The sequence below is a fragment of the Marmota marmota genome, unplaced genomic scaffold (genome assembly GCF_001458135.2).
Source record: "Marmota marmota marmota unplaced genomic scaffold, marMar, whole genome shotgun sequence".
Classification (NCBI taxonomy): Eukaryota; Metazoa; Chordata; class Mammalia; order Rodentia; family Sciuridae; genus Marmota; species Marmota marmota.
This window is the reverse complement of record NW_026000051.1, coordinates 3377743-3389940: the sequence shown is the minus strand read 5'-3', so window position 1 is coordinate 3389940 and position 12198 is coordinate 3377743. Positions and strand designations below refer to the sequence as shown.

The 12198-nt window shown below is 42.9% G+C and overlaps 1 protein-coding gene across 1 annotated transcript; it reads left to right on the top strand.

Annotated features, from left to right (window-relative positions):
- The first annotated feature begins 1359 nt into the window (after nucleotides 1-1359).
- Set (SET nuclear proto-oncogene) lies at nucleotides 1360-7912 on the top strand. The gene is made up of 8 exons (XM_048812795.1): nucleotides 1360-1491; nucleotides 2422-2573; nucleotides 3241-3383; nucleotides 3984-4087; nucleotides 4180-4293; nucleotides 4819-4989; nucleotides 5083-5229; nucleotides 6089-7912. The coding sequence occupies exons 1-8, from the start codon at nucleotides 1360-1362 to the stop codon at nucleotides 6110-6112; spliced, it is 987 nt and encodes a 328-aa protein (XP_048668752.1). The 3' UTR covers nucleotides 6113-7912.
- Nucleotides 7913-12198: the final 4286 nt, after the last annotated feature.

Here is a 12198-nt window from a genome sequence, read left to right as displayed (position 1 = left end):
GTTACAAACACCCAGGGAGAGATTTCAGGCTTTTCCAGGTCCATGTGTTGAGGCCCTGAAGTGAGAGCAGAGCTGGGGCATTTGTCACTGTGGGAAAGCACTTTTTAACAGGAATGCCTCTGCTCTACTTGGTAGTTCAAGGCTCTGCTTTAAAAGCAGGTCTTGTTGGCCCATCACATCCTTAATGTGCAAGGGAACTAACACAACCCCTAGTGTGGATGATGCACTCCACGAGAGAGGAACAGGTACTTGGGGTATGGTTTCTTGGTAGCACTAGGCAGCCAGTTGGGTCCAAAGGACCTGTTGGTGTGGTACCTCTTTGCCTTAAGAGGGCGTCCACAATAGTGTGGTCCTGCTTTAGTATGACAGCAGACAACATTTATAATTTCATAACAGAAACGGGTCCTAACAGGGAAGGTGACTTTACTTGCCCAAGGCCATACAGCCTCCCCGGCAATCGTGGACTGAAACCCAGAAATGACCCTGGGAGTGGACTGGACGGCTTCAGGCTTTGCAAACTGAGTCTGGACTGCAGCTTCCCTATCTGGAAAACCGGATGCAGGTGTCGCCTTCTCCCACGAAGAGGCGTCCAGATGCCCCAGCCATGTCCCAGAGTGCATAACCCGAGGCGGGTGATTTCCAGGCCCGGATGTGAAGCCAGGCTACTACGAGGCCTGCACTTTCGGGGGTCTGCGAACACCCGCGTCAGCCGCCCGCGCCACCCGGCGGGAAGGGAAGCCTTGAAGTTGGGAAGGAATCAGCCAGAACAGGGAGTGGGGGTGAGGTGAATGAAGAACATTCCAGGCAGAGGTGAGCCAACAGCATGTATTTAAATCTGGAGGCCAAAGGGATAAGAGGAGGAGGATGTGTTCTCAGTGGGGCAGGACTGCCTACTGAGGGGACTTGGGAACGGATGGACAAGGGACACGCTGCTGTTTCCCAGGAAGACCCGAGGAGATTACAAAGCCTGGGGATCACTCTTCACAAGAAGTGGCCCCCTCCTCCGAGGCCAGGAGTGCCCCGCTGAGAAATGCAGGAGTGCAACTAAAAGAAGTTTATCCTGATTGGAGGGAGGGTGAGGAGGTTGGGGGAAGGGGCGTGGGGTCTTGATGTCCCACTGTCATGTAAATGACAGGCGGGGCGGCTGCAGGGCTGGTTTAAAGCCCCTGCAGCTGGGGCAACCGGTTCTCTGCACTTCTCCCTGGTGAGCNGCTGCGGCCTGCTCGGCGCGGGCGGGAGGAGACCCCCCCCCTTCTCCCCCCCTCCCTCGCTCTCCTCCCCCTCCCTCCCTCCCGAGAAGCCTCTCTTTATTGTGCTCCGCCATGATGCCTCGCTCCCATCAGCCGCCGCCGCCGCCACATGGTGCGGCCGGACGCGGCCCCCGCGCTCGGCCTTCCGCGCCGCTGCCCTTCCCGTGCGGCCCACGGTGGCGCCCCCGGCGCCCCCACCCGGGGCCGGCCCCGGCGGCCCAGAGCCGCGAGCTGGGGCGGGGTGGGGGCTCGGGAGCACGCGGCGGGCCGCGCGCCGGGCCTGGGCCGGCGGGAGGATGCTCTAACCCGCCCGGGCTCTCTCCCCACGTGGGGAGGCCACCCCGTGGCGCCGGCGTGCGCAGAAGCCCCGGCGCGGCGGGCAGGGTCTTCAGCGGGTCTGCGGGACGCCCAGCCTCCTTGGGGAAGGCTCTCCCGGCAGGGGTCCGCCGTTCCCGGGATGGTTACCGGAAATGAGCCGCGCGATCAGGCCCCTTCACGCCCACTTAGCTTTGCAGGGTTCGCAGTCTTTCTCGGACAAAAGGGCACCTACTAGGAGCACACCCCCTTTTCGTCCTCTCTCTCCTGCACCTCGTAGTTCTCTGATCTCATACTTAGTCCCAGTAAGTGTACTCACAATCCTGCGGCACCGTGTGTGACACCGGTCCAACCTGAATTGGGTTGGAGGCGTGAGGAAGGTCAGATTCGAATCCTGGGGTTCATGTTCTAAGGAGGCAGAGTCGAGTGTTTTAAGACTGTGGGGTAGTTCTGAGTTCTTGCCTTGATGTCTTGATGTCTTGGTTGTAATGGGTACCGAGCAGAATCTGTAAAAAGTATTGGTTCGATTGATACATTGTAGTGTCCCAATTTATATTGACAGGGATTAGTTTCATATACTAGTTAGCAGCTATGCTAAGTAATAAACACCAGAAATTTCTGAGGAAGACTGTTCTTCAGCATTCATAACTTGAAAGAGTTGGATTCTGGTCTTGTGAGGGAACTCTTAAAGCACTACAGCAAAACATTTATATATTTATATATTATTTACTTATTTATTTGAGTAGCCTAGCAGAGACCATGATTTGTGAATGGTCTCTTAATGTAAAAGTGACTTTGTCAACTACATGCATGAACACGTGGAGAGCATGCCTTGTAGGCACTTTTTTAAAAACAGCTTTTCTGTCGGAGTTTGCGTATCATCATAGGCTTTCTTAATGTCAGGAAAACTAGGTTGTCTTATACTCCTTTTTTTTTTTTTTTTTTTGCAGAAAAAGAACAACAAGAAGCAATTGAACATATCGATGAAGTACAAAATGAAATAGACAGGTAAAGTTTTTCTTAAGTTTTCTGAAGCACCTTTAATTTCCTGGTAATCATTGAAACTCTGGTCAGCTAAATCTATATTCTCCAGTGAAAGGAGCTCATTATGCCTTGGTTGGAAATACTATGTAGATTCATGTTATTTTTCCAGGAAATATTTGTACAAATCACAAAAAGGTTTTGATGAAAATACTTTGACGCTGTAATGATTAGTTTTGCTTTTAAAGGCTACAAATTGTCCAAATGGTAGTGTAGTGATTTGTCAGGAACATGCATGAATGGTAGTGTAGTGATTTGTTTGTCTTCAGATAGTTTAGCATTATGGCATCAGTGTTGCTCCAACTTGCCTTGCAACTTTGTTACTCAATTAGTAGTTTTATTTAGAAATTCTATTTTAGGGAAGTAAACTTGGAGTTTGCCTGGAAATAGTAAATGAATTAAGTATTCAAAGTTACCAGAATGTGGAGTTTGAGAATTGTAAGAACTGTTCCTTATTGTTAATAAAATTGCTATCAATTTTAGTCTAGAGTAAAAAACTATTGTGATTTGATTATTGAAAGTGGGTATTTTGTGCAGTCCTAAGGCAAATAAGAATAAATATACATTCTGTAGTCTTCCACATTTTTGTATTGAAATAACCATCATTGTCAATATGTCTTTTCATTTACTTCAGACTTAATGAACAAGCCAGTGAGGAGATATTGAAAGTAGAACAGAAATATAACAAACTCCGCCAACCATTTTTTCAGAAGAGGTCAGAATTGATCGCCAAAATCCCAAATTTTTGGGTAACAACATTTGTCAACCACCCACAAGGTATGTTTTGGGTAGAGCACTATTAAAGATAATATAGGATGTTAGTTTATTAGAGTAGAAGATGCTTAGTGCATGAGCAGAGTGAAATCCAGTGAATGGAGATGTCTATTTAAAATAGACTGTACTCTTAGAACTCAGTTTATTACTTGATGAAAGGTAGGGACCTCACTGGCACTGAACATTTTGGCTTTCTCTTAATAGGTTTATGAAATAAAAAAAAGCTCATTAGGGGATGGGGCTGTAGCTCAATGGTAGACTTCTTGCCTAGCACTTGTGAGGCACTGGGTTGGATCTTCAACACCATATAAAAGTAAATAAATAAAATAAAGGTATTGTGTCCATCTACAACAATGAATTTTTTTTTAAATGCTCATTAAGGGGCTGAAGTTGTGGCTTAGTGGTAGAGTGGTCATCTAGCATGCATGAGGCACTGGGCTTAATCCTCAGCACCACATACAAATAAAATAAAGATATATGCCCACCTAAAACTAAAAAATAAGTTTAAAAATGATCATTAAGGTGGGAAAGCTTAAAAGGGATCAATTAGATATTATTGTTAGCCTCTTTAAACTTTAACTGGCCTATAATTTGCTGGTCTAGTGTCAGCACTGCTTGGGGAGGAAGATGAAGAGGCGCTGCATTATTTGACCAGAGTTGAAGTGACAGAATTTGAAGATATCAAATCAGGTTACAGAATAGATTTTGTAAGTATGCACAATCTTGTTTGCCACCATGGAAGTTAATTTGAGCTTTATTGAGAACACCTGTTTATTGATTTCTCAATCCTTCATTGCAGTATTTTGATGAAAATCCTTACTTCGAAAATAAAGTTCTCTCCAAAGAATTTCATCTGAATGAGAGTGGTGATCCATCTTCAAAGTCCACTGAAATCAAATGGAAATCTGGAAAGGTATGCTTTAAGGAATTAATGGACAAAAATAACATTTGTTTATTTTGTTTCGTAAATCCAGTTAACCTAGTGCTTTTCTTAAAATATAAAAAATTTCAATGTGTTGAAGCCAAATACAATAGCTTATATGTCTCTTTAGAGGTTATAAGTTGAAACTTTTTTGCCTTGTGTTGGTGATTGAGCTTTTCAAATGGCATGACATTTCTCAAAATCCATTTGTAAGTTAGCTATAATTTGTAATTTGAAAGATTTTCTACTATATTATTGAGGGTAGTTAAAGTGGGACTAATTTTTATGAAAAAGCTAAGTGTAGTTGATATTTCATCTGAGAAAGCAATCTTGTGCAACTTCGTCTCTGCCCGCTGTATGTTTTATAGTTAATTGCTTTTAGACAATAGTAGTATTTATACTGAACTGATATTTGTGGTGTTCTGTTTTGGGGAAGATTTTTTTTTTCCCCCAATTGTATGGAGTTTAGGTGTAGTAGAGAAATAGCACCAAAAGTTTTTTCTGTTTTCATTTTAGGATTTGACGAAACGTTCAAGTCAAACGCAGAATAAAGCCAGCAGGAAGAGGCAGCATGAAGAACCAGAGAGCTTCTTTACCTGGTTTACTGACCATTCTGATGCAGGTGCAGATGAGTTAGGAGAGGTCATCAAAGATGATATTTGGCCAAATCCATTGCAGTACTATTTGGTGAGTTGACAAGTACTGTTGGGTAAATTAACACAAAGAGTACTTGTCTCAATTGTGGAAAAAAATGAGTTCTCGACTCTTGTTTTCTTTAAGGTTCCTGATATGGATGATGAAGAAGGGGAAGGAGAAGAAGATGATGATGATGATGAAGAAGAAGAAGGATTGGAAGATATTGATGAAGAAGGGGATGAGGATGAAGGTGAAGAAGATGAAGATGATGATGAAGGGGAGGAAGGAGAGGTAAAATAAAGTTTGGCTAAACCCCAAAAGATAATGTACAAAGGTTTCACCATATGGGGTGGGGTTTTATATATAGAATAGTAGAACTGACCTGACACTTAAGTGGGAGGATTTGGGGGGAAGATAAGCTATTGCATTGTCTAAGAACTAGAAATGTGGTGGTGTTTCTTTTTTTCTTTGATGCTAGGGATTGAACCCAGAGGTGCTTAATTAACTACTGAGCCACATCATTTGCTCTTCATATTTTTTACTTTGGGCAGGGACTTGCTTTGACTTGGTGATCCTCCTACCACAGCCTACCAAGTCACTGGGATTACAGGCGTGTGCCACTGTACCCGGCAAACTGGAAATGTTTGCTAAGCTCATATTAATAATTTAACTAGGTCTGGTTTTCTGACCACAAAAGTCTGTCTTTTCCTCTTAGCCAGTACTTACTGAAGCAATATGGGTTTGTTTTTGTGTGTGTGTGTGTGTGTGTGTGTGTGTTTTAGACAAAGTTTAGAATCCCCCATTCCTTGCTTAATTGGTGCTAGAGATAGAATTTGCATGCTAGACAAGGGTTCTACTAAGGTACATCATGAGGGTAACTAAAGAATTTTTAAATGGTTAAATTGGGGTAGATGGGTTGTGTTTAGATTGTTTGGTCTGAACTGTACCCAGTGATTTGGTTTTTACTGGGAAGTTATTTTTCTGGAACAATGTCTCTGGATCTTTCAACCTTGATTTAATGCAGATTAATAATAGTTTCAGAAAATTAGGTGGTACCCAGAGCATATTGCCCTCTTGTTCCTTGTGATCCAGTGGAAAGTTAGTGCACTTAGAATTAGCCCTTAAGTTAACTGCCTACTTTTTCTTTCAGGAGGATGAAGGAGAAGACGACTAATTGAACACTGATGGATTCCAACCTTTTTCTTTCTTTTGTTTTTTGTTTTTCTCTTTTGTTTTTTTGTTTTTTTAATTCAGTCCCTGGGAGCAAGTTGCAGTCTTTTTTTTCCCCCCTCCCCCCCACCCCCTTGTGCTCAGTCGCCCTGTTCTTGAGGTCTCTTTTCTCAAACCATGCTTCTCAACTTATTTTGGGGGGAAATACCTTGAGCAGAGTACAATGGGAAAAGAATCTCTACACCCTTCTGTTCTAAATTCATTTTTATCCCTTCCTGTCTCAAAACAAAAAACAAAAAACTGTATGGAATCAACACCACCGTGCTCTGTGGGAAAAAAGAAAAACCTTCTACTCCCTTCACTCTGCTGGAAGTTGGAGGGTGCTAGGCCCCTGTGTAGTAGTGCATAGAATTCTAGCTTTTTTCCTCCTTTCTCTGTATATTGGGCTCAGAGATTACACTGTGTCTCTATGTGAATATGGACAGTTAGCATTTACCAACATGTATCTGTCTACTTTTTCTTGTTTAAAAAAAGAAAAAAAAACTTTAAAAAATGGGGTTATAGAAGGTCAGCAAAGGGGGGGTTTGAGATGTTTGGGTGGGTTAAGTGGGCATTTTGACAACATGGCTTCTCCTTTGGCATGTTTAATTGTGATGTTTAACGGACATCCTTGCAGTTTAAGATGACACTTTTAAAATAAAATTCTCTCCTAATGATGACTTGAGCCCTGCCACTCAATGGGAGAATCAGCAGAACCTGTAGGATTTTATTTGGAATTGACATTCTCTATTGTAATTTTGTTTGTTTATTTTTAAATTTTCTTTTTTGTTTTCACTGGAAAGGAAAGATGATGCTCAGTTTTAAACGTTAAAAGTGTACAAGTTGCTTTGTTACAATAAAACTAAATGTGTACACAAAGGATTTGATGCTTTTCTCTCAGAATAGATATACTTTTAATATGACCTTCCAAGTTTGACTTGTATAATAACATCATCGTCAAACTTTGTCACCCTAACTTCGTATATTTTGATACGCACTTTGCAGGATGACCTCAGGGCAATGTGGATTGACTAAAGGGATTTGAATCAATGTCTTAATGTCTCCGTAGCTGGGAAACATGGGTACAATTTGTTATTGGTTTCTGAACATGTCATTTGGGATAGTAGAAACTCAAAACTGAGTTATGAGTGATACCCTTGATTTTTATCTCAAATTGGCAGTTTTTAAAGTAGGTCTTCAATTACCTGGATATAGTAGTGCTTTGCTGCCACCATCAAACAGACCTGGTGCTCTAATGTCAAGTTGTTCGTGGGACAGTTGCTGGTATGTCTTCATTGGCTCTATAAAGTGTGGCCAAGAAGATGGGCTCTCAGAGTAAGAAGTCTGTGCTGGTGGTCAGGAAGAACTTTTTGTCTCTCTTAAGTCCCTGGTATCTGGCATAAATCTCTCCAACGCCAATGTGTGGATCTGGGTGGGATGATGGACTCTGCTCTGTCTGCTCAATGCTGCTGTGCAGAGAGTAGCATTTTGAAAAGCTACCTAATGCATAAGCTTTTTAATGCTGTAAAATATAGCTGAAATTAAATGCCACTTTTTCAAAGGTGAATTAATGGACAGCCTGGTCAAATTCAAAGCTTTTTGTTGTATAAAACTTTATATATGGAACTATTCCATCAATAGGCAAAGTGTAACCAAAACCTGTCTAGATGGATAGTATGTAATTTCTGCACAGGTCTCTGTTTAGTAAATACATCACTGTATACCGGTCAGGAAATCTTGCTCCAATAAAGGAACATAAAGATTTTTTTTGGACTGGGATCATTCTCCTTGTTTTGTAGAAAAACGTTACTTTCTTTGGATTGGATAATGTATTAGTGACTGGGGAAGGAGGGGGGGCTGCTCAAATAGTTTAGTAGGAATTATTCCATAGGTAACAAAGGATTGAGCTGGTTGGCACAGAAAAAAATATATATATATAAACTTTTTTTTTTTTTTTGTAAATTGGGTTTTACCTGGGCTGGTATTGAACTGGTCTTCCTGCTTCAGCTTCCTAAGTAGATGAATTGTAAAATTTGTGCCTGGCTCATAAAAATGTATTTACATCATAATTGGGTATTTTTTATAGTTGTAGACAGACACAATACCTATGTTTTTATGTGGTGCTGAGGATTGAACCCAGTGCCTCATATGCAAGGCAAGTGCTCTACAGTTGAGCCACAACCCTCGCCCCAATAATCGGGTATTTTTTATGTTGTAGTCTTAGCATTGACTCCTAGAAATTTAGTAATTTATTAATATTTCAGCTTCTGATAGTGTTTCATGAAAGTTATCACTTGCCACACAACTGGTTTTATGTACATGTGAGATTCTAGTTTTGTTTATTTTTAATACATATGTATATTTGCTGTCCCCCACCTCCACTCCCAATAGTGGAAATTGAACCCAGGGGTATTTTACCATTGAGTTTTGAGTTGGGGTCTTGCCAAGTTACAGAGGCTAGCCTTATGCTTGTGATCCTCCTGGTTCAGTCTCCTGGAGTTGCTGGGATTGCAGGTGTGACTACCACACCCAGCCAATTTATATTTCTGAGGAATCTTCTGTTCCCAGGACAGCCTTATTAGTGGGCCCAAGCAGTTCTGCCTCAGCCTCCTGAATAACTGGTACTGGGGGCATTGTGTCATTGTGCCCAGCTATAACATAATGTTCCTTTATTTTGGGGGGTATATATCAAAAGTTGGGGTCCTTTTAAAGTAATAGTTCCCCCCCCACCCCCTACCATTATTGTTAATTCTCTAGATACTCCCTCTGTATATACAAATCTTTCAAGAGTACTAAGCTGTGGAGAAGCAAAATGGTAATCTTTGGTTCCTGAACATTCCTGGAATATCCATTGTACCTGTGTCCTGTTATAAGAGGGATTCTAGTGTGAATGGTAAAGGATTAGATATATCTCAAAGTATTCTCTTGCTCAAGGAGAAAGAACAAGTGGCCTGATTTAGTAGTTTCCATCTTTGGAGGGTATTGTATATTTTCAAACCTGTGCCATACTTTGCTTAGGAGGGGGATTTAACTGCATGAATTGGGATAGAGGACACTAGCTTGCAAGGTATAAACAGTTTCAAAACCTTAAGGAATGCTGTTTAAGACCATTCCTGAAGTTAAAGATGACTTTCTCCAATGATTTAAAAAAATACAATAACTGTTCCCTGACCTCCCTCCATAATAAGCTTTCTTCACCTTCAGTACTAGGGATTTAATCCAGAGGCACTCTCCCCTACAGTTTTTTGTTTGAGACAGTGTCTTGCAAATTCCTCCAGGGTGACATCAAATTGAGATTCTTCTGCCTCAGCTTCCTGATTTGCTAGGATTACAAGTGTGCACCACCATGTTCAGCTAACATGCAGAGTTTAAATGATCCACAAAGTACCTGGATGCTATGTTTGGCTGACAATGTTACTTTGCATTCAATCCACCTATGGGTTTCTAAAAGAAATTTGTAATATATGGATATTGGGGGCTTGTAGGTACCAGGACTCCTAACAATTGTGCATATGGGTTCGTTTTAGTAACAACTAGCTTCATGGTTTCACTTAGTTCCCCCCAAAGTATTTACCCCCTTAGGTTTTTGCAATGAACCCTTTAAAAGTGTCACCATAATGCAGTTCTGTTACAAAATGAAGACTCCTGAGAGAAGTTTTGTTTAATTTGTAATTTCCATAATTTGGGTGAGACTTTACTTTTTGCTTACTGTATATGTTCTCAGTGACTGTGTGTGTGCATGGGGGGGGGGGTAAGTTTTTTTGTGGGCCTCAAACATGGAAGTATTCTACCTAGGAGCCACATTCTCAGCCCCGAGTTGAGTGAATACTATGTATTTTCTAGAGTCTGCACCACCCCAGCAATGACCATTCCCATTAGAATGTGATCACTGTTACAAGTTTACTTTTTAACAGGTCTGAGGAAAGGACTAGTTGTGATTAGAATAAGAATAGTGGCAAGGACTTTTAAAGTGGAGCCTGTGTATGTCAACTTGAATAGTTGGTGAAATTGTGTACTGAGAATCTACCCAGAGACTAAATGTAGATGGGCTGCAGTACTGAGAGCCTTAAAGAATTAAGCAGCCCTGGACTTGGTTTTCCCATCCTGGACACATTAGATGGATTCTGCTACCTCTGGACTCCTTCCCCTTCTTGTGAGGCAGTGAAAGTAACGCTTAACAGCAAACTGTCAGCTTCCTGGGTGCACAATGGATAAATGGGTCCTGGAGCTGAGAAGTGAACACCTTCCTGTGGAGAGTTATGTGGCATTTGGCTTCCAGAAGTAGTGACATTCACCCATCAAGTCTAATAGATATTTTTAGTGTTAACTGAACTGATTGTACCTTTGGGCAACTCAAAAAGAGAATAGCCTTGCTAGTTTGGTTTGTGTTTTTCTTTTTTGATGAGACACAGTCAACTGGGGCTTTTTACTTATAAATGATGAATGATAATAGCTCAGGATAACTCTCAGTTTAAGGAGCCTACTATGCTACTATGGTTCTAGAACTTGGAAGTCTGAGGTGAGAGGATCCCTTGAATCCAGGAGGTTGAGACCAGCTTGGGACACCTACTATATGTCAGGTTCTTAGTGTTTAGCCCTCAAAAACTCCTTTGTGTAAATGTGTCAAGTCACTGTGAGACCTAGGCATTCTCGCTGAACCTTTGCCAAATTAATACAAGTGGTTTTCCTTCAATTAAAGCACTGGAGGGCACTTAGTCCAGGTGAGGGTCAATATTTCACCCTCTCCTCTGATGAAGCACCTTCCAGTGAAGTCAGCATAAAGGGCTGGCAAGCACAGGATGCCAAGAAGTTGCCAGCTATAGACCAGGTAGCAATAACCAGGTTCTCCCACACGCAGCAGCTTCAGGCCGTTCCCAAAGCACCTCATGGAACTAGTTAATTTGCTGAGATAGTGGCTATTTCTCAAGGTACAAATGTCTTTTCTCTGGACTTTTCAGGAAAGGAAAAGTGGCTGAATTTTTTTTTTTTTCCTTTTAGTTGTCAATGGACCTTTCCTTTACTTATTTATATGCGGTGCTGAGAACTGAACCCAGCCTCACACATGTTAGGCAAGCACTCTACCACTGAGCCACAACCCCAGCCTCCTGAGAGAAGTTTTGTTTCATTTGTAATTTCCATAATTTGGGTGAGACTTTACTTTTTGCTTACTGTATATGTTCTCAGTGACTGTGTGTGTGCGTGTGGGGGGGTACCAGGGACTGAACCCAGGGGCAATAACCACTGACCCACCTCCCTAGCCCTTTTTATTGATTGATTGATATTTATTTTTTAGTTGTAGTCGGACACAATACCTTTATTATTTATTTTTACGTGCGGCTGAGGATCGAACCCAGGGCCTCGCACGTGCTAGGCAAGCGCTGTACCACTGAGCCATCACCCCAGCCATTTTATTTAAATATATGTAGTTGATGGACCTTTATTTTATTTATTTATATGCGGTGCTTAAAATTTGAACCTAGTGCCTCACACATGCTAGGCAAACTCTCTAACACAGACATTTGGGACACGGTCCTGATAAGGCTAGCTTTGAACTTGCGATCCTCCTGTCTCAGCCTCCCGAGTGGTTGAGGTGACTAATATCTAGACAGGGCCAACCCGTGGGGGACAACGGTTTGGGATTAGCCCATTTGACACCAACGCTAGAGGAGTAGATCCGGCGCGTTAGGGGCAGGAGCCAGGTCGCTGGGATGGGCATGGGGACACGTGCGGGAGAGCCTGGGGAGTAGGAAGAGGCTACCCCAGCAGGGAGGGGGCCCGCTACCCAAGCAGTGCTCCGCGACTGGTAGGGGGCGCTGTCCCCACTCCGGCCGACCCGCGTGAGCACGCGGCCAGGCAAAGCTGGAGGAACCCGGACTGGGGAAATGCCCTTCCTGCCCCTCCATTCCCGGGAGCATCAGTGTCACACCGAGCCGGAACTGCAGCCTCAGGAGACCAAGCGCGGGGCCCATTCCCGCTCAATTCGGACCCGCGACTGCGCTGCGGTCTCGGATTTAGGAGAGGGGTCTGGGGCGCTGCTGCGACGCGGCCGAG

Excerpts from the sequence above, each read along its gene's own strand:
- Set (XM_048812795.1), top strand. The coding sequence starts at position 1,360 with ATGGTGCGGCCGGACGCGGCCCCCGCGCTCGGCCTTCCGCGCCGCTGC. Across the intron at positions 3,384-3,983 it reads ATTTGTCAACCACCCACAAG|TGTCAGCACTGCTTGGGGAG; the intron begins GTATGTTTTGGG and ends TTGCTGGTCTAG. Across the intron at positions 5,230-6,088 it reads ATGAAGGGGAGGAAGGAGAG|GAGGATGAAGGAGAAGACGA; the intron begins GTAAAATAAAGT and ends TTTTTCTTTCAG.